Source organism: Drosophila albomicans, chromosome X, assembly GCF_009650485.2.
Source record: "Drosophila albomicans strain 15112-1751.03 chromosome X, ASM965048v2, whole genome shotgun sequence".
Taxonomy (NCBI): Eukaryota; Metazoa; Arthropoda; class Insecta; order Diptera; family Drosophilidae; genus Drosophila; species Drosophila albomicans.
Window position 1 is genome coordinate 15,333,137 of NC_047627.2, and position 22,959 is coordinate 15,356,095.

At 35.9% G+C, this 22,959-nt stretch overlaps 1 protein-coding gene across 1 annotated transcript in view; it reads right to left on the minus strand.

Annotated features, from left to right (window-relative positions):
• Window positions 1-568: 568 nt before the first annotated feature.
• LOC117573331 (alpha-protein kinase 1) overlaps window positions 569-22,959 on the minus strand; it is a 39,630-nt gene continuing 17,239 nt past the window's right edge. Inside the window, 8 exon segments of the mRNA XM_052008247.1 lie at window positions 569-5,772; window positions 8,114-8,671; window positions 8,750-9,022; window positions 10,934-11,052; window positions 11,127-11,378; window positions 11,461-11,688; window positions 15,405-15,499; window positions 17,590-17,767. Coding sequence (XP_051864207.1) covers window positions 2,739-5,772; window positions 8,114-8,671; window positions 8,750-9,022; window positions 10,934-11,052; window positions 11,127-11,378; window positions 11,461-11,688; window positions 15,405-15,499; window positions 17,590-17,767 — 4,737 coding nt within the window. The 3' untranslated portion in view covers window positions 569-2,738.

Sequence of the window (22,959 nt, forward strand, 5' to 3'; positions counted from 1 at the left end):
ATAATAATAAGTGTTAATGCTTCTCATTCGATTTGTTTTTTTTTTAAATGCTATAATGTATGGTAATACCTGCCTAACTTTTTTTAATATTTAATTTAATGCTTTTTCGTCTCATTTGGTATTTTATTTTTATGTTTTTTTTTTGTTGTTGTTGTAATATTTATTCGCTATATTGAAATTTCTTGTGTAATGTGTGTTAAAAACTATTTTGGCCTTATTGATTAAGAGGGTAGACGATACGCTACACTACGCTACATGCTGAAACATTTCTTTGATTTCATTTACTGTTTTTTATTTTTTATTATTTTTATTTTAAATTTATTTATATTTCTTATTCCTTTTTTTTTGCACCCTAATTGTGCAACAATTAACGAAAAAAAAAATTGTATGTTGTGTAGTGTAGTTTATATATATTAATTGCATTTGCTGTGGCTCGCTCTACTTATAAAGTTAACGATAAACTTGCTTATATACAAAGTATTCTGGCTAACAATCCTAAAACTCAAAACTGCTTCTTGAGGGTGGCGGGATGAGGGGTGATAAGGAGGGGGGCGGAAGAGGGGGGGAACTTGGAATGTGTTTACTTGAAATAGGCGTCTTTAGTTTTCATTTTTCATTCATTTGTGCAACTGCTTCTGTGCGATAGCGTAAAGTGAGTGAAAGAGAGAGAAAGTGTAGTGTTAGAGAGAGATAGATAGAGCTAAAAAGTAGATTTATTTAAGTTTATGTTTATGTTTTGTATGTACAACAAAATGAATGCAAAATATTTGCCATTATTTTTTTTCCCCTTTTTGCATTTTCTCATTTTTCAATTAGCTTTTGCACTCTTCTTCTTTCCTCAGCGATGTCTACTGTTTTTTGCTTCTTCTTCTTTCAATTTGTTTATGTTTATTTGCATCTGCACAGCAGAGAGAATAATTTTCGTATGCAATTTCCAGTGATTGTTTAATACTATTACGATTTCTTTCTGTTTTTCTGTTTTTTAGTTTTGTAATTTATTTTTCTTTTCAGTTATTTATTTATTTATTTTAAATGTATGTGTTTGTTTATGGCTGTGCTTAAGAATTTTGTTCTTGTTTATTGTATTTAAATAATGCTTATGTAATGTACATTAATATCATTTGCCATTTGTTTAATGCAAACTTCATTAAATACTATATAGTATATATGGTATATATCTGGTATTTTTGTTCATCCAAACGTCTTTTGTATACTATATAGTATATATGGTATATATCTGGTATTTTTATCCATTGTGTTGTCGTAAAAAAAAAAAACGGGAATATAATTATTTTTGTTGTGTGTTTTGTTTTGTTTATAGAGTATATTTAAACGCCTAACAAAATTTCCGTTTCCGTTTCCGTTTGTTGTAAATGCAGTTATTGACCTGAACATTTGTTTTTTTGTTTGTTTGTTAATAATATTCATTTATATTATTATTGTTTTGTTTCGTTTGGTTTGGTTTTGTTTTATTCTTTGTTTATTTTATTTAATGTATAATGTACGTATGCATATTTTGTTGTTTATATTTATATTTGTATATATATATGTATATCTATAACTTTTGATGTTTGTAAATTAGTTAAACAATTTCATTTATTTTTGTTATGGCTTTTCGGTTCTTTTATTTATTTCGCTTTTCACTTGTTTTTTTCGCTATATATGCTGTGTGTTTTTATTGCTTTTGTTGTTTTTAACAATTTTTTCACTTAATGGAATTACAAAGTTTTCTTCTTCATCTTCTACTTCTTACTGTCTGTTGATGTTCTTCATCTTCTTCGTCTTCGCTTTAGATTTCTGACGTCACAAAAATTACAAACACTTCGCTGTCTCGCAACGGATTTTTAAATAATAAAAAAAATAAATGTATAAAATATAATTAGGTTGAACTAAAAAGAAAAATGACAAATTGTGGGGGGAGGGGAGGGGAAAGGTTTCGACTTATGTGCATAAATAAATAAACGTAGCTTAAAGTTAGCTTAACAAGGCTGCAATTAAACTTAAATGTACATCAAACAAATATTACAAACTAAATATATCGTTTTATTCGGTACGTAAAAAAAAAAAAAACTATAATTAAAATATTTTTATCGTAGTCATAGAGTTGTGTGTATAGTTTATGATTAGTTTTGGATAATTTTACATTTAACAATAGGCAACAACACGGAGCAAATGATTTTTTTTCTTTCTTCGATTTCGATTTCGTTATCGTTTTTTTTTTTATGTTTAGTTTTATTTTTTGGTTTGGCAGCTGCATCAATCGGCAGTTGGCAACTGTAACTTAGTTGAAAAAGAGAGAGGCGGAGAGCAGGGCGTGGCATGTGTGTGTGTTGTGTGTGTGTGGAGAGTGTGTGTTGCATGAAGCACGTTTGACTTTGCCACACAAATAAAAAAACATCACGCACACTAAAACATATTCGCTAAGTGCATTTAGGGGGCGTGGTTGCAAAGGGGTTTTCTTACTTTACAGTTTTCTGTTTTTTTGTTTTTTCTTTGTTGTCAATTTTCAATATTCAATTTTGAAGCTTTCTTATTATTAGAAAAATCCGCGCCGCAAGTTGTTGTTGCACGTTGTCATCGTCTCCGGCTGCAAAATGGTTTTGAGTTTAACGCGTGCGTCGTCTACGCTGCGCCATGCCATGGTTGCTGTTGTGATTGCTGTTGCTGTGGTTGCTGCCGTCGTCGACATCGTTGCCAACTTGTCGCGGGTTGGGCAATTTTTATGACGTCTCTAAAAATCATACTTTGAAGGTTTTCTCACGCCGCTGTTGCTGCTGTTGTTGTTGCTGCTGCGCGTGATGATTGCTGCGATGCGACGACTGTTGCTGTGGTTGCTGCTGCTGCTGTTGTGTGCCATTGGCTGCTGCCAGCAAACTCATCGAACCAGCGCTGCACAACGCTGTGGCAGCATCTTCACACGCATAACTTGGTATGCGATGATCGGAACGTGAACGCTCGCGATCGTGTGTGCGATGATGATGTTGCTGCTGCTGCTGCTGCTGTTGTTCACTGGCTGCTTGTGCTGCGGCTGCTGCTGCTGCAGCGGCGGCTGCGCCATTGCGTTTGCTGCTCGCTGCCTGTTGCTGTGAACGTCGATTGCCGAGACGCTTCAGTTCGTAATCGCGCGCATCAGCAACATCAAAGGTTGCAGCACGTTGTTGCTGCTGTTGTTGCTTGCTGCTGTGGCGTGGTTGTTGCTGCTGCTGCGTTTCGTATTGCTGCGGACAGTATTCATCGTATTCATGGTCATCGCACAAATTTGCATTGCAGCTGGTTTGCTGTTGCAAATGTTGCTGTTGCTGCTGCGATCGATGCTTTTTGGGCGGCAATGGAATGGGCGCCTGATTGAGTTGCTGCTGTTGCTGTTGTGTTTGTGTGCTGGCTGAGGCTGCCGCCGTTGCTGCGTGCAGCGATGTTGCTGCTGTGCTCGCGCCAATCGACGATGACGAACATGTGGTTGTCGCCGTCGTCGTTGTGGCACGTCGCACAACATCAACGCCGCCGCCGCAGCAGGCGCACTCCTACAATTCCGTCACCGAATACAAATCAGCAGCGGTTGCCGCTGCCACAGCAGCCGCATTATTGCCCGTTGCTGAGGCGCCACGTTTCAGCGAGCGATAGAACAGCGCTTGTTGCTGCTGTTCGGCAAGCAATTGCTGTTGATGTTGCTGCTGCTGTTGATGGTGTTTGCTGCTGCTGCCAGTTGTGTTGCTGCTGCTGTGATGATAGTTGTTGTTGTGCTGTCGCTGCTGCTGCTGTTGTTGCTGTTGCTGTTGGTAGAAGGCCGCCTGCTGTTGTTGTTGCTGTTGCTGATGGTGATAGGTACTCGTGTCGTAGGAGTGCTGCTTCTTCATGCTGCTCAGCATCGGCTGTCCACCGTATTGCGCCTGCAACTGTTGCTCCGCATAGCTGCGCGCATTGTCCAACGTCTCAGCACGTCGCGGTCGCTCGCGTTCCCTTTCTCTTTCCCTCTCTCGCTGCTCACGTTCACGTTCACGTTCTCTCTCTCTTTCTCTTTCACGTTCACGTTCACGCTCTCTCTCTCTTTCCCTTTCTCTATCTCTTTCCCTGTCACGCTCACGCTCACGCTCTCTGTCTCTATCTCTGTCCCGCTCGTAGCCAAAGCTTGTCGATTGCTGTTGCCGCAAACTCGCCGATTTTGGCGGCAACATTTGCATATGATTCGCATTGTTCGCCTCCCTCGCATTCTTGTGTCGATTCTTTGGCGGCAACGATGGTGGTTGCTGCTGCTGCTGCTGTTGTTGTTGCTGCTGCTGTACCAGTTGCAGCTTTTGCTGCGCTGCCGTTGACTGCGGTCGTTGCAACGAACGATATTGCCCCAAGTTGGCTGCACACAGCGGTTGCGCTGAAATCTTTGTGTGTTGCTGCTGCTGCTGTGTTGCCGGCGTCGTTGCTGGTTGCTGTTGCACTGGTATTTCGGGCAACGGTTGATTGACTATCGAGGCCGGATTCAATGAGCGTTGCACACGTGGCGCTGCCGTTGGCACAGTGGCTGCTGCTGCTGCTGCTGCCGCGGCCGATGTTGCTGGCGGGTAAACGCTGCTGCTCTCAATGCTGTACACCGCTGAGGGTGGCAGAATGTGCGTTGTCGGTGGATGATGTTGCTGCTGCTGCTGTTGCTGCTGCAGCTGTTGCAGCGCCAGCAACTGTTGCTGTTGTTGCTGCTGCAGGGCGAGCAACTGTTGCTGCTCCTTGGCATAGGAGCTGCCCACGCCTGTGGTGCCCGGTATTTCCGTAAAGGTGTTGACTATCTTTGGTTTGGGTGGCGGCGGTGGCGCGGGCTGTGGCTGCAACACTTGTTGCTGCTGCTGCTGCGGTGGTGGCGGCGGTGGCGCCACCTGTTGCTGTTGCTGCGAGGGAGGCGGCGGCTGCTGTTGCTGCTGTTGCAATTGCAATTGCTGCTGCTGCAATTGCTGTTGCAACTGTTGTTGTTGCTGTTGTTGTTGCTGCTGCTGCAACTGTTGCTGTTGCTGCTGTGGCACCAACATATCCGTGGAGCCACCCGCATAGACTTGCGGCATGCAATCGGCCGCCTGTTGGCAATAATCCTTCGACACGGTGGCAATCGATGGCGTTTTGGCGCTGCGCAAATTTGGCGACGGCGACGCCCCCTTCAGCGATCCCCCGTAGCGTCCGACGTGCCGCAGTGTGGCACATTTGTTGGCCGTCGCGGCGGCCACAATGTTCAGATTGTTGTTGCCACGCACCGCCTTGGGGCCGATGCTAATGTACTTGGGATCGAAGCGATTGAAACTGTTGTTCGTGACATCGCGCGGATCGCGATCATCGCCCAAGCCATCGACATCGAGTCCGTTGCCCGTCGATTTGCACATCGCATTCGCTGTTTGAGCGGAGAGCACGGAGCGTATCGAGCTGCCTGTGGAACGTGGCAAGGTTGCGGAGGCAAAGATATTCTTAAGTGTGTTGCTGCCATGATGATGTTGTTGTTGCTGCTGCTGTTGTTGTAACAGTTGCTGTTGCTGTTGCTGATTGATGTTGCTGCTGTGGAGGTGCTGCTGCAGCTGCTGCTGTTGTTGTTGTGGTTGCTGCTGCTGCTGCTGATGCTGCGTGTTGTTGTTGCTATTGCCTGCATACGTGCTGCAGGCAAGCGAATCTCAGTAGAAATCGTTCGATTCAAGCGTCTTACACTGCTTGCTGAGCGTCGCGTATTTGCCATTGTTTGGCCCCGGCAAATACGATGCCGATTGCTGATGATGCGACGGCAATCGACCCAGCGTATGATGGCCAGATCTGCAAAACAGAAAGTGAATATATTTTTAGTTATAGATTTGATTATGGGTGCGAAAATGTCTTATAGAAAGAGAGACAGTTGCAACAGTTGCTGATAGTTGAGAGTGGTTGGATGGAATGTTCGGTGAATGAATGTTTCAAAAATTGTTTCAGTTTTTGAATGAATGTTTATGAAATGTTTAGCATTTGTTCTTGGAGATGTGATCGTGATAGTCAGGCATAAAAGTAAGGGGAGTAAGCAGACTAACTACAAGAAATGGGGACTAGACATCTATGAAATTTCCAAACTACAAATTAAATAATTAACCTAATATATACACCCTTTTCTTTCTAACCTTTCCCTAATTTAGAACAAAATTTAGTGAATTTCCACACTAAAAATTAAATTATTAAACTATTTTCTGCTCTTTTCTTTCTATCCTTTCTTTAATTTAGTTTTGCTTGCCGTTTTACTTTTGATTTCCTTTCTTTTCTTTCTAATATTGGAGGCATCTCCAACCCTTTAATTATATATATTCTTGCTCAGCCATGTCCGTCTGTCTGTCTGTCCGTCCGTCTATATGAACACCTAAATCTTAGAGACTATAAGAGATAGAGCTATATTTTTTTCGAGAACACTTGTAATGCTTGCACGCATTTAAAGTTTGGTTTAAATTGTTGCCACGCCTACTTTCGTCTTCGCGTATCAATAAAACTCGAATAATACGTGTAATTTTTAAGCTAGAGTCGAATTTTTGTATAGAAAATAATAATAATTTAATAATTTATGATTCCTGAAACTTTTGTTGTATTCGGATAAAAACTGTAAAAGTTACTTAACAAATAATTGTGTATGACAAAAAACACCTAATGAAATCGGGCTTTAGCTCCGGGTTTATATATGAGTTTCGGTATATTTTAGTATTTTTGCGCTATATTATTTGATATTTTTTTTGCTTTTATTCAAAATGGGTAGCGGGTATTTTGCAGTCGAGCTCACTCGACTTTCTTACTTGTTTTTTCTTTAGTTTAGTCAACTTCTACTTTGCATTACAGCATTTTAATATTGTCAATGTATTTTACTGTATTAGTTATCATTAACTATTAACTAACTATTATTAAGTTAGTTTTTTAATGAATTTTTAAAAATGATTTTAAACATTTTTAAGTCCCTCATCTTACATTTTTCGCAATGTAGATATTAAAATTGAATTGAATCATTGAATAACAATTGCCCTAGCTTATTTGTTGCTTCAGCAAGTAATTCACAATTAGTAATATTCTCTCTCTAGAATTTAAAATGCAGTATAACCAATCTATTTAAAGTTGCTATTTGGTTATCAATGTTAAACGTTAGCAGAGTTTAAACTTTTGTTTAGTTCAAATTTCCTTACAATTAAGTTTTTTTCTAATACCTTCATTCTATGATTTCCAAATGCTATTTTTGAAAGAAATCTTTTTGATTTCAAATATATATTATACTAAAAGCAACTGCTTCAGATTTAATCAATATAACTGCAGCACAACTGTAATATATACACTACTACATTAAAAATATACCATAAACTACCAAAATATACCGAATCGATCAACATTTTTTGTGCAAAATTCTTTCCCAAAAGCAAATGTTCAATGTTTTATTGGCTTCTTAAACTGCAAACTATTTGCAACGCTAACCAAGCTAAAAATAATAGCGATAATAACTTGATCATTTCTTCTCGCTTTCATAAAGTTTCTCGTATTTTATTCAACTACTCGATTTAACAATTTATAGATTAGTGCATTAATTATGTTGTAGTTGTTTTTTTTTTTTGTATGCTTTGTTACTGCTAGGAATGAAGTTTAATTTGCAAACACCAGAAAAAATGCTTTTCAAATGGAATTTTAGCAGCGCGATTTTCATAGCCTATCAAAAAATCTAAATGCTATATGGCTGAGGTTTAAGTACATAAAAATTGCTCAAGAGTTGAGTTCATAAAAAAAAAATGCCTGACTACCCCGCTGGACTGTTGTTTTTTGGGAGTCTCGTTACGTAAATGTTAGACTGTGATGTCCTTGTACGAAATTAGATATGTATAAATGTTATATAGTAGAGTATATATATATAAATATATATAGTGCAGTCATGCAGGTGTGGGCGTGGCCTAGTGCAGAGGGCAGGTTGGACACACACAATAAGGAAATAATAAATGAAAATAAAAATGGAAAAAGTGAAATGAAAAATCCAAAAATGAATGTAATTCAAATAAAAACAAAACTTGACTTGCTGCTACTTAAAAATTAATCTTAATTGTGAAATGAAAAGCAAATACAAAAAAAAAAGAAAATTAAACGAAAAAGGATAAGAAATTAAACTTCATGCCTTGTGCCATGCACCAAATCATAGCCGGGCGGCGGCGACGGCGAACGTCGATGATTATTGAAGCCCAACGAAGCCGCCGCCGACGTCGTCGTTGTTGTTGAGTTCGAGTTAGTTCTATGCTGTGTTGTTGTGGTGTTGGTGCTGTTGTTGTTGTGGTGGTGGTTGTTGTTGTAGTGGTGGTATATTGATGTGTTGTTGTTGCTTGACTGTTGTTGCTGTTGTTGATGATGTTGCTGAGGAGATGATGCCACCAACCCTTGTCGCAATCCCGCGGTGCCATTGCGATACGCAGCACCGCCATTGATGCCACCGCCCGCTAAGCTGCCACCGCTGGGCAGTGTGCCCGTATTGTGACCCACGCCCCCTCCAGTCCCATTGCCAGCCATCAGTGAACTGTTCCCTCCGCCCCCGATGCCGCCATGCGCCTGCTGGTGATGCAACAACGTTCGATTGATTGTCCCGGTGCTCATCGGAGCCGTTGGCGAGATGCTCGCACTTGGCGCATTCGAGGCGGGAAACAGTGGCGCCGTCTCCGATTTGTCGCCATCCATCGAGGGCCTGTTGAAAAGTGAAAGCAAATATATAAGTAAATATGTATATGGAAGTGTAACTAGCAAAAGTCGCATCGATCTCTACCGCTTGCTGAGATATATCCAGGCATGTGAATCCGCATAGACGAGTATCGTGAGCAGAAACGATGTCAATAGTCCGGCCACCATCATCAGGCTCAAGCCGAGCAATCCGCCGCCGCAGAGTCCGTGCAGCGCCTCCGCGTAGTGGCGATCGATGGCGCGTTTGTCCAGCGTGGTCGATAGCGAGGTCAAGTTCTGTTTCGTCTGCTCCAGATCGTTGTCCATCGAGTGCAGTGTGCGTTGGATGTCGATGCGTGGATACGTGTCCTGGCTCATGCTGCAAGCAAAGAGTTTCGCATTAGTTGTGATGTGAGGAGGATTAAGATTAAAAGCAAAACAATTTTAGCAAATATATCATAAGTATTCTAAACATATATCACATTAATATACCAAACAAAAACAGTAAAATGTGCAGAATTGGTATATCGATATACTAATTAATATAACATATACTAAAATATACCGAATTGGTATATCGATATACTACTACGCTCAAAATATGACAAAAAAATCTAAGAATTATGGATTTGGTATATCGATATACTACAATATTCAAAATATACTACTACTTTATACCAAATTGAATACGAAACCAACCATTATTTGATATATAAAATACAAGAAATAGTAAAATATACTGAATTGGTATATCGATATACTGTCACATTCAAAATATACCTAATTAATAGACCATATACTAAAATGTACCCTATTGGTATATCGATATACTACAATATCCAAAATATACTACTATTATATGCAAATATACCAAATTAAATACGAAAGCAGCCCTTATTTGCAATATAAAATAGTAAAAAATACTGAATTGTTATATTGATATACTGTCACATTCAAATATACCTAATTAATAAACCATATACTAAAATATAACGAAATGGTATATCGATATACTACTTCGCTCAAAATATGACAAAAAAAATCTAAGAATTATGGATTTGGTATATCGATATACTACAATATTCAAAATATACTACTACTATATAGCAAATTGAATACGAAACCAACCATTATTTGATATATAAAATACCAATAATAGTAAAATATACCGAATTGGTATATCGATATACTACTACATTCAGAAAATACCTAATTAATAGACCATATACCAAAATGTACCGCATTGGTATATCGATATACTACAATATCCATAATATACTACTACTATATGCAAAAATCCCAAATTGACTACGAAAACAACCCTTATTTGCTATATAAAATACAAGAAATAGTAAAATATACTGAATTGGTATATCGATATACTGTCACATTCAAAATATACCTAATTAATAGACCATATACTAAAATGTATCGAATTTACTACTATATAAAATACTAAATGTCTATCAAAGCAACTCAAACCCGACTTCAGCAGCCCTATTTTTTAAACCAAATACTCAGTAATGAAAATATCTGGTGAAAAGATGTTAAGAAAACATAAATCTTAAACCAACTTCTTAACCAAAGAAAATATATTGCATTTCTCTAAAATAGTAGTTTTTGTAGGAAATGCATATCCACCAAAAAATGAATATAAAACTTTATGGATTTCTCAAAATGAGTAGAAGAGTTGTAGCATTATTCTTTGGTTTTGCGAAAAGCTCTTCATAGGTACAAATCTAGGCAAAAGGCTTGCTCTGCTGCGTTTTCTACACAAATATAAACATTTTTTATTTTATTACCGAAATGTGAACTGCCTTACATTGAGTTCAATATGTTGTACGCAAATGTTTCAAATTCATTTCTTTTCTTGTTTTGCATCATTTTGAAGCGGTTATTATTTTTTAATTAAAATTTATTTGTTTTCCTTATTAAAACTGACAAATAAAATTTGGTTGTATAAATCTTGAATTCTTTCTTTGAGCTTACATTTAATGGAACTAATCAGTTTTATTTGTAAGAAACGGACTTCACAAAAATGGAAATAGTAACTTGAAACTATATGATTTTTTCTCACAAATTGCTGCCAACAAATGTTTTATTAAAAATAAATTGCAAGTTCAAAGTTTATCCATTGCGTATACGCATAGTAAACCTGAAAGCCGAATGGGTTGCCCTTTAAATGTTCCACCTACAAATTCTTCAAGTGATTTGCTAATAAACCTCTCTACATATAAGCTATAACAACTGCTTAGGATACTTTGGATTTCCACAAGGATGCTCCGCTTACCGTTGCATGAGTTCAACGCTTTCGCGAGCACGTTCCACGAGATCTCGCGACTCGTTGAGGCGCAGTATGAAGCGATTGCGTAGCGTGCCACAATTGAGGAAATAGACATACGGACTGCGCTGTAAGTGGCAAAAAAAAAAAATGATTATTAAAAACAGATCGAAATGATATAGTACATTATAGAAAGACTTACCATGCCCACCTGTCGACACATGTACTCATGGGGACGCATACAAAAGTCGCCGGCGGCAACGCTTGAGGCGAGATAAATGCCAGCCAAGAGCCAACAGATGATGATGCAAAACAGTCCCGAAACACTGAAGAAGATCAAAGTGCAACGCGAGCGACGTGCAACACCAATCACCAGCACAGTGCAAAGGAACAGCAACAGAGTGAGGAAAGCCAAAGTCGCTGGCCAACGTATCGATTCATAAAGTTCACCCAACTAAAGAAATAGAGAAGAGCAAGGTTATATAGAAAGAGATATTTGATTTGTTTATAACATATCATGTGTGTGTGTCACTCACATGCAGTATGCCCATCAATGAGGTCTCGTTCTCGCTGCCCTTGGTCTTCATAAAGTACAAGACCATGTTGTCCAGCGATGTGACAGCTCGCGATGTATTGTCGCGCACCAGACGCGCTGTCTCGATGAGCAGCATGACAGCCGTTTGATTGTACTGCGGTTTCTCCACCTGAAGCACCACATTGTGTGAAGCCATTTTCGTTTCGAGATCATGCTTGATGGTTTCAGTCTGTAACGGGTTAATATTGTGGTTAATATCGTGTGTCAAGTCAACTCTGCTGACAAGTTGAAGGCTCTCCAGCAGATCGTTTTAAGAGAAAGTTGTGATTTAAGGAAACATTTTGTAAATTTATGCAATCTTTTTTGTACTTCTTTGTATCCCGATTATCTAAAATATTCTAACATATATTATATTCTTAGCATAACATTGCAAAATCGAGGAAATTTCATTTCAATTTGCTGCATGTAAATTGTGGTTAATATCGTGTGTCAACATCTGTCAAGTTGAAGGCTGCAACAGATTTTTTAACCCTTCATACTCTCAGAGGTTTTAGAGAGACGATTTAAGGAAAAATATTGTAAATCTAAGTTTATATAATACTATTTTTATAAACTATTTTATTTCTTAAATAGTAGAGTCAAGAGCTTGATATTACAGTTAATAATGTTGGCCTTTAGAACAAAATGCAAGTTTATGGGTTATTTCTTTACTATTGGTTCCACATGGTGTGGAAAAAATCCTTGTACCATATTTAAAACTTTTTTTGATTTAACTACTTAGCTATGAGAATATGTAAAGTATAATACAAAAAACTGCAGTATTTTTTGATATTGATATCAGAGATAAAACTTATTCGGCATTAGATTTTCTATGATGTTGAATACTATTTAAAAAATAACTTCGGAACTACAAATCAGACGATCTATGTAAATACCCTTTGCTCTTAACATCGATTATATGAACGTATTTCAGAATTTGAAATTCTCATTTATAGTTGGCGACTTCCATATTTATTTTTTCAATTTTTTAACACAAAAATATCAATTTTCGTACGAACAATAATGTTTAACAAAACAAAAATTTGTAATTAGTATTTCTCTTTTTTTTTTACAGTGAGTTTTCATCGCATTTTGGTTTACATACAGCAAATTGAGTAAGTTCACTCCATAATTATATTCTTTCTTTAGTTTTGCTTTCGTTTTAAGCAGAGAATCCCATTCTTTAAATGTGAATGTTGTTCAAAGTGTTCTAAAATATATATTGATTAATAATGCAGAATGCACAATGTAGCAAAGAAGTTTGGCTAAAATACTGCAACTTTCGCATTAATCAATAAATATTTCTCCTTATTCCTTAAATAAATAACAGCAACAAAATAACAGCTGCTTCCATTGCCCATTGACCACAGAAATTTGGCAAAAACTATTAGAGACAGCGAGCTGTCGAAAGTTTGGGCAACAATATTCTTATGATTGGCACATTGTTTCAAGTTTGCTTTTGCAATTTTGGCCACGCCCTCTTCAGAAATAAACTTTAATTCAGTTTCCTACATATATGTTCAATTCACACATTGTGTCTATTATGTATTTTGAGTGTAGTAAGTACTATATCCACATGTTAAACATAGCCTTTGGTATATTTTTAGTGTTTTTGCAGTATATTGCTTGGATATATTTGCAGCTATATATTTTAATAATTTTGTGGTATATTAATTTGGTATATTAGTAGGATATGGTTTTATCGAGTTCACTTGATTGTGGTTTTCTATATCTTTCGGTATACTTTAGTATTTTGGCGATATATTCATTTGGTATATTTTTTTAAAATAGTTTTTTTAAATGGGTAACGAGCATACTCAATTGTTGTTTTATTAGAGCTTTTGGTATACTTTAGTATTTTTGCGGTATATTCTTGGTATATTCTTAGAATATAAATTTATTAAAAATGGGATTTTTGTTTTACCATAGCTTTCCGTATATTTTAGTATATATGTGGTATATTTTTAGAATATGGTAGCAAGTGAACTCGATTGTAGCTTTCTATAGCCTTTGGCATATTTTTGAATTTGTGCAATATATTTATTTGGTATATTTTTAAAATATTCTTGGTATATTTTTAGAATATGAATTTATTAAAAATGCGATTTTTATTTTCTATAGCTTTCCGTATATTTTAGTATATATGTGGTATATTTTTAGAATATGGTAGCAAGTACACTCGATTGTAGCTTTCTATTTTTATTTTATTTTATGAAGATACTAAAAATGCATGTTTAAGCATTGTAAGCCAACAGCGTCGTCTATCACGCTTTTCCTATCTCTATGCATTAAAGTCTACTACACATAACTATGCGCGTTAGTGAGTGTGTGTGTGTATGTAAGAGTGTGTGTGTGTGGGACGCGACTGCGATAAATAGAATCGAAACAGGATAAGACAGGACGTGAATTACAGCGGACAGGACATGGTGTTTCCTCTTAGGCAAAGATTTCAGCTTTCTGCTGCTACTATTCATAAACTTTCAGCGCACACACACACACACTACACAACAAACAAACACACACATGCACGCACACACACACATGTTATCATGTATGCACATAAAAGAAGCCGATAAGGCAAAAGGTTAAGAGAGCGCGCAAAGTGAGATAGAAACAGTCAGCAAGAGAGAGAGCAAGAGATAGAAGGAGACGGAGTGAGCTAGATAAAGGCGCAAAGTCAGCTGCAAGGGGAGCTCGGATTGGGGGGGGGGCGTGGCTGGGGTTTAGGTGCCGACAAGTTGATGCTGTGGCCCAAACAGATGGCTGGCATTGCTTGGCTCTTAAGTAAAACGCTATTAATTATCTAGGCACAGGACTAAGCACACAGCAAACATGTATGGGCAATACACACACACACACACACACACACACACACATGCATATAGGCAACACACATACACATAGAGACAGAGCAACACACATGAAAGACTGCGTGTAGAATGTAGTCTGCTTTTAGGCGCGCCCGCGACCCTTTTGCCTGTCAGCCCTCCAGCGCTTTACCTCTCGCTCTACCTCTCATCCTCCATCTCTTTCTAGCTTGCTCTCCGACACACAAGTGCGGAAGCAAAAGCATAACGGTTGAAAAAAAAAACTATATTTATATGTTTGTGCAACGTTTTTGGTCCTTTGTTCCAGGTTTTTTTTTTGTTTCTGGGCTTTGCCTCGTTGCATGCCACACAGCCTTCTCTCTGTCTGTCTGTCTCGCTCATTTGGCGTCCCCTCCGTCTAGCTGCATGTCTGCGTGTGTCTGTCTGTATGCGAGCCGAGCCGAGCTCTTTGTGCGGGGTTTTCCCTTTTTGTCCCTCATTTCGTTTCTTTCCTTTTTTGCCCATTTTTGGTCATTAACTTTTGAACTGTTCTCTCTCTCTCTCTCTTTCTCTTTTTCTTGCTCTCTCTCTGTGTCTCTTGCTCACCTGCCGTGTGCAGGACTCAAGTAATGGACAACAAAAGCTAAAGTCGGAGTTGGAGGAGTTGCCGAGCTCTTGTTCCGTTATTCGTTGGCATATCTTTGTTATAATCACATACGACAACATCTTGTGGGCAAAGTCAACTTTAATCTATGCGAATTACATCAACCTTTGCTGGATATTCTCTCTCTACTCTCCTGCGTTTCGTTTTGTTTGTTTTTCTTACAGCTTTCAGCTTTCACTTGGCAAAGGCAAATGGAACGAATAGTTAGTGTAAGTGCACTAGGCATAAAAAAACAGAATGAACTCGGTTAGTCTAATGGATTTACGTTCTAATTTTAGACACATTTCGTTCGCCTCCTATCTATGTCCATGCCTCTATGCCTCTCAGTTTGTCTAACAACTCTTTTTTTTCCATCCTAGAGTTTTACATCATTTTATTGTTTTTGCTGTTGTTGTTGTTGTCCTTTCGTTTAGATGTCGGCTTAATTTGTCTCACCTGTCGTTTAAGATTGAGCACAAGGCTTTCCACCTGCTTGCCAGAGCTGAAGGCCTGCAGCAGACCATTGTGGAAATCATCGTTGCCATATAAACCTGCAACAACAAGAAGAAAAGACACATAAATTATTTCATTTTCGTATTGAATATTCACATTTGTAAAAGGCGTTTAAAGCAGTAGAACTTTAGTTGAGCGCTGGATATGTTAAAATTCTAATTCAAACTTCAAATAAAACGAATATTTTAAAAGTCGCTGATCTAAAACATTGTGAATAGTTTTAAAAACAATAAAAGTTATAAACAGTGGAAGAAATTTAGAAATTCAGCCTTCCAGCATCAATGTTATCTATAGATAAGATTGTTTTTACAGTAAAAAACAAAACGTAGCTGCATTTGTATTCTTCGATATTTTTTTTATTTTTCCCCTTTTTTAGTGTAATTATTTTTGTATTGCTGACGCGACGTTTAGTATTATTTTTAGTATTACAAATTAGTAATATATTTTATAGCATCAGTTCAGTATTTTGCAAAATTACAAGTATAGTATTCTTTTATATATTGCAAGCTCAGTATTATATTAAGTATATTGTTTTAGGTTTAGTATTCTATTTAGTATCACAATACCAAAGTATTATCTTCAGTATGACAAATTTAGTATTATATTCAGTATATTGTTTTATAATAAGTTTAGTATTCTATTCAGTATTACAAATTTAGTAATACAATTAGTATCACATATTTAATATTATATTTAGTATCGCAAGTTTAGTACGATATCTAGAATATCTTGTTTTTAAGTTATCTAAATTATGTTCTAGAAGGATTAAGGAATAATATAATATTAATAATTAAGTGTAATCTGACAACATCTAAATAAAACTCCATTAATGATTATGTTAACCACTTGACAAGTCGTTTATTCCATTAAATAGACCACATCTAAAAGACTTTAATTATGTAGTCACAGAGCGCGTTATAAAAGTTTATTCCAAAGATGAAGCGCAATCATATTTGGCAAAAAAACAATTTATATTCCATTAATATATTAAATTTCAAGTATAAAAGCAAAGAGCTTAAAGCTTGGTTATAATGCTATTAAATAATTCTTTAGTTTGTTCGTGAGAAGATTCAATTTAATCTTCGATCGCAATCAATGACATTTTCTAAGCTAAAATTTTCAATTTCAATCAATGAATATTGTATATTGTTCATTTTTCTCTATTTATCTATTTTCTCCCCGTTTTACTACAAAAAATATATATGTATATTAAAATTAAATAAGCTGGAAAACAATTAATAAGGAATATTGATATCATAATGGAAATTATGAATCTTTTTTTATTTTTTTGAAATTTCAATCATTGAATATTCCGTATTGTTCTTTCTTGTCTCTCACTCTCGCTCTCTGGCTTTTTATCTGTTCTCTGTATAAAATGAAAGCACATGAATATTACTACTTTTAATTCTATAGTTTGCAAGTAAGTAAACGCTTTTTTTTTTTAACTCAATCAATGAATATTCGCTATTGTTTTTTCTCTCTCTCTCTTTCTATACGCGGGTCTCTCTTTCGCTCAAGCAAAAGCGCGTAGCTCGCTCGCAATTTGACGTCAACATTTTTGAGTCAATTAAGAGCGCTAATTAAATTATTATTTTATTATTGTATGCGGAGGTTGTTGTTGTTGTTGTTGTTGGATTATAATGATGCCGCTCGCTGTTGTCGCATAGCTGTGGCTTGCCCCATTGATTGTTGTTGTTGCCACAGCAGTTATTGCTCTCGTTGTTGTTGAGCTCAACCCGAATTGACTTGGGGCGTTACCTTTGCCAGTTTGACACACTTTGCGCTCCGCATGGGCAAATTAAGTGCTTGTGCTTTTTGACTTTTGTCCGACACAAAATTCAGTTTCAGTTGTTTCGATCGCGATTGCAGTTGTCCGCCCATAAATCCAGATACTACGTGCCAAAGCCAAATCCGAAGTAAAAAAAACCCTACACGTAATGGGCCCGAAATGCAACGACGTTTTGGCTAATTGCCAAGTCAAACACGCGACGTTGGCGGCGACGTGCTTTTGCCATTTCTTTCCTTTCTGATTTCTGTTCTCTGTAGCTGGGCGTGACCATTGGTCAGCAGCAGCAGCAGCACTCGACAGGAGCAAGTTCATTGACATTCGAGCGGAAGTTGCACTTACCTAGTCCAATGGCTGCACAGGTCATCAGCGTGATGATGACCAAAGAACAACTCTGGCAACGCTGAGCGCTCGGTTTGCGTTGTTTGCGATCGCAGCATCGCGTTAGCAGATAAAGCAGCAGGCCGAGTAGCGAGAGGATCAGTAGGCCAGCTGGTATCGAGGCCAGTATGCCAAGGCTCTGAAATGATAGCAAAAATATAAAGATATTAATATGATGAACATGAAATACAGAAAGAAATCAGTAAAATTATGATGTATGTATAATAATAAATCAGTTAAAGTTTTCGTGATCAAAGCATTACAACTAACCGAGAAGTCAGGGGAAAAGAAGTTTTCGATAAATATTTATCAGTAGAAAAGTTATCAAGAATTTACAAGATTCCATCGTATATTAAGAGATAACTTATGACTATGATTTTGTGAGTGACGAAAGTCTGTATCGTGAACATACACTCAATTTTTCTCGCCACTGTATGTTTATCGATCATTAAGATTTACATATTATTCAATACATTTTTAGAAAAGTGTACACAAATTCTTAATAATCAAAAGTGATATCGATATTATTTGAGAAAAGCAAAGTTTTTAGCAAAGCATACAAATTTCTAACAAAACATCGATTTATCGATTTTTTATCGATTTTTATAAACAATTCTTAATAATCAAATGTGATATTTATATTATGCGACTGCATAAAAGTACTTACAACAATTCCTACAAATTTGTGACGGAAAGCATTTACAAATTTATCGTTATCGAATATATCGATCAAGAAATTGTTTAATAAATATGTAGAAGAGTTTGTGATAATATCATGTATAAATACAGAAATGTTATATATAATTGCTAAAAATCAAGCAAGACATTCATAACAACCGACATCGGTTCGAAAATTAGCGAATAAAGGATAATATAATTACGATATATCGTATGGTAATCAATAAATTAATACAAAACTTTTGAATAATCAATAAGGCAGTAGAATAGCTTGTGAAAATGGATAAAAATCAATTGACAGCAATCAATAACACTATGAAAACGTTTCACAAAGTAATGCAAATTTATCGAGAAGCTTTAAAAAGTTCATCGATATATTCATATATATATTTATAAATAAATTAGTTAACAAATAAGCCAAAATTCATACAAATCGAGTGAACAATCACCTATATTATGATAAAACATTGTTTTAAGTATCAAAGTCTAAAACTCAATATATTCTTACTAATGCGATCGATAGCAGTAAAACAAATGTTATCGACATCGAAAAACATTAGCATAAACATTTATAGATATATGCATAAAAAGTGGTGACCAATTTAATATTCAGAGACACTTGCATTCACAAACGTAAATTAAATTCAATTGCAAATGGACAGCAATCAATCTTTGTTTATTAATGTGATCGATAGCAGTCGAGCAATGAAGAAAAAAAATTCGACAATCGGTTGTCAATCAATAACTGAATAAATAATTGATCATGAATGCAGATTAGTATATTAATAATTTCATAAATTTAGCATTTTTCGTCAATTACATTTGATCGATAACTTTTCAATATAAAAATAAATTGCAGTGTATCAAGCGATAGTTGAATTTTTGTTATTTTCTTTATGCAGTCCGCTGCATATTTCAATCAAATGACAAATTTCTTTTCAGAATGAAATGTTCATTCGAAATCAACGGATGAATGGATAAACCAGGAAACCAGGGGAAACAGGAGATTGACGAACTGTGTGGAAGAGGGGGCGGGGGCGGGGAGAGCGAGAAGGCGTGGTGGGAGGGGGGTGTTACAAAATTTGTTTCAGGGTATTGAGTGAACTTTTAATTGAATAACTTGCAGCTCGTTTTCTGCTGTTTGAGTTGCTGTTGAGTTCGTTGTTGTCGTTATTGTCCTTGTTGTTGCCTTGTTGTCGTTATTCTTGCTGTTGTTGTTGTTGTTGTTGTTGCTGTTAGTTGGCTGCCCTGCCAAAAATATACAACAACAACAACAGCAACAAGAAAAAAGGACGAGAAACCGAAAACGAAGCAAAAATGTGTAAAAATACGTCTGCAAAGTTAATTTTTTGTCGCCGTGCCCCTCGGTTTGGGGGCGAAAAATTTAATTGAATTGGCAACACTACGCCTCGACACAACAACAACAACAACAACGACGACAACAACAACAGCAGCAAGTTGGAGTTGGTAAAGTTTTGGCCAGAGTTGCCAGGGTAACAGCAACGCTTTTAAAAAAGAAACGAACAGAAAAGTAAAGAGAGCAAAGTAAAATATCAACATGAAAATACCGTTGGCTTAACGGAAATTTCATTTGCACTCATTAAAAAATAAGTGAGACAGCCAAGATGTGCTACTTGCTGGACTAATGTATACCCTGTAAAACAATTATGTAAAATCTGCACTAATTTTTATGCATTTTCATTCATATTTTGTTTTTCATGATATGATTAGTATCTAAGGAAAATGTAATTTTGTTTTTAATTTTTTATTAGAAATAAAATAGAAAAAACTGCAATGGATTTGTCGAATTTTTATTCATTTTAATGAAATAAAGTTGGGTTAGAATGTCAACATTTATAACAAAAAAAATTAAAAGAATAAATTTCATAAATCTGTAATTTTTATTTAAAATTTATCCAAAGATAAAATAATAAAAATATCTTAATTTCAGGCACTTTATTGTAATAATAACAAAGAATTTAGTAAAACTTAGCAATTCAGTGTAATAAAGATTCGCTCCAATTACTTTAAAATGAAATAACTTCAATTCTAATTTCTGCAATATTCGAATTTTTAGTGAATTTTGAGTTTTTAGCTTGCAATTTTCATCCTTTAACTCTCAAATATAAGGATTAAAAAATATTTTCTATTTTATGATAAATTATATAATTTCCTTAATTTTTCGATTTGCGTACGAATTTAATAATTTTTGTAATTATCTTAGATATGATTCCAAAATCATTCTTAGCTCTACTTGGAGTTCTAATCAAGAGCTATAAGATTCATCTTTACTCAAAATAAATAAATGTTTTGGTATATGTTTTTTAACTTTAGATAGACTTGTAAATTATGTATGTATACAAAAAGGAGGAACGGAGTGTAAGGACTCTCTCAAAAGACCAAACAACTAGCAGCATTATGATTGGTGAATCATTCTCAGTTGTCATGCAATAAACGATTGCTACACTGAAAAAATTGCCTAAAATAAAGATTTTAATCTTAGTACCAAGAATTTTAGACCTGATTTTGAGAGTGTGGCACTTTTCACATTAATGTAAGAGCATTCAAGCTTTAAGATTTCAAAACGTTTGACAAATTAATAATAATTTATAAAAAGTTTTTTTCAGATTAATGTAAGAACATTTAAGCTTTAAGATTTCATTTTTATTTAGTTTTTTTTTTTTTGTCTATGATTTTTGCTGCTCCTTAGGAAAACAATTTATAAGCATTATTTATTTATGTGTTGCAAAAATGATTTCGCTGCTAAATTCGTTTCGGCTATTCCTATTGTCAGTTGTGTTTGTGGTGCAAATTAGAAAAGGTTTCCAAAAAAAAAGTGGAATAAAAATAAATAAAGGAGTGTGCTCTAAATGTATGATTCGAATGCTAAACAATGGGGTTTACTATATTAATTTGAAACGGGTTGAGAAGAAGACTCTGCTCATGCATAGCTAATTCTCTGTGGACTAATCGAATTCGCAGGGTGTAGAAATAAAATATACTGTATATACTGTATGTGGCAGGTAGCTCGGATTACAGACTGCGTTATTGGACACCAAGAGGGGGGAGCAACAAAAAAAAAAAAAAAAAAAACGACAACAACGTTTGGCGTCATTAAAACGTCTGACGTTTGGCGACTCATGGCCACAAAATATGAGTCAGCGATCGATGCCACTTGAGACGACAAACCACAATAACAACAACAACAACTTTGGAGCTTGTTGTCAATCAAGTTCAATCAGAATGATGTTGCACAGCTGTGTTGAGGAAAGCAGAGCGAACATGGTGCACATTTATTTATTATTTATATGCTAGTTGCAGGCAGCCTTTTGTGCAACGAGCAACGTGCAACGTGCAAATAATCATTAAAACTAGCGACTGTGCCACCTGCCACACACACTATTTTGTTGCCGTTGTCGTTGTTTTTGTTTGCGTGTCCTCGCACACAGTTGAATGACACTTGAGAGAGCGAGCGTGCAACAACACGGCTTGCAAGTTGCAACTATATCTGTACACTGAAAAAAAAAGACCGAATTCTAAAATCAAGAATATACGTCTGAAAATTGTGTTCTTGTTCTAAGGAACAAATTCTAAAATTTAAGAAGAAGAACATTGGTTTAGAAAATGACAAATTTTTTAAATAAGACCAAAAATTCTTGATCAAGATTACATAAGTCTGTAATCAATCGAAATATATATAAAGTTTCTATCTAGATTTGAGTGTTTTCGTTCATAGTTGAGTCAGTTGAACTGTCGCGAATTATTCTCAAAGTAAGTAAAGTAAATAAATGAATATCATAAAGTGGAAAAAATAATAAAAAAAAAGAAAAGTAGAAAAAAAAGTTGAAGAAAAAACGAAAAAAAGTGGGAGAAAAGCAGAAATAAATTTTATAAATTTAGTCGCTTTTCCAATAAATAATTTTTTCTGTTTTTTTTTTTAAACTTGTCGATATTACGTTTTATCTTTTAATTTTGTTGATTTTACATTTTTTTTTTAAATTTCATTTATAATTTCTTAGTTAAGAAAGGCAGAAAAAAAGGTTTTTAAAAAGTTATTCGCTTTTCCAATAAATATTTTTTTCTGTTTTTTTATCTTTTAATTTTGTTGATTTCCCAATTTTATTCAAGTTTAATTTTTTATTTAAGAATGTTGTTTATTTTATTATTTATTTTTTGATCTTATAATAAGAAATTGGTCTTAAAACTATAAAAAATTTTAATTTCTTGAAATCAAAGAGGATTTTCATGTTCTTCACCAAAATTCTTAGCACTAAAACCGAAAATCTTTATTTTAGAACATTTTTTTTTTCTGTGTATGTGTTTTGTAATTGCACTTTAGACGTCGCGCAGCGAAATGAAGCGCAAATTTGGCCATAACAAGGCAAAGTCCTGCAGCGAAGGGTTGCAAGTTGTACGTTGCAAGTTGCAACACAGCGCAGCGGCGCTTAAAATGGCAAATTATGCGAACTGCGGCTCAGAACGCCATTAAATTGAATTAAATCAAAGCAAATTGCCAGAGGAACATCATCAGCGAGAAAGAGCCTTGGGGCATGCAACATCCCCACTGTGCCCCAGCTTGTTTACCCTTTTCGCAGCGAGCGTCCAATTCAAAACGCTGCGCGATGGCAAATGTGTGAAATTTGGCTAGGGCAA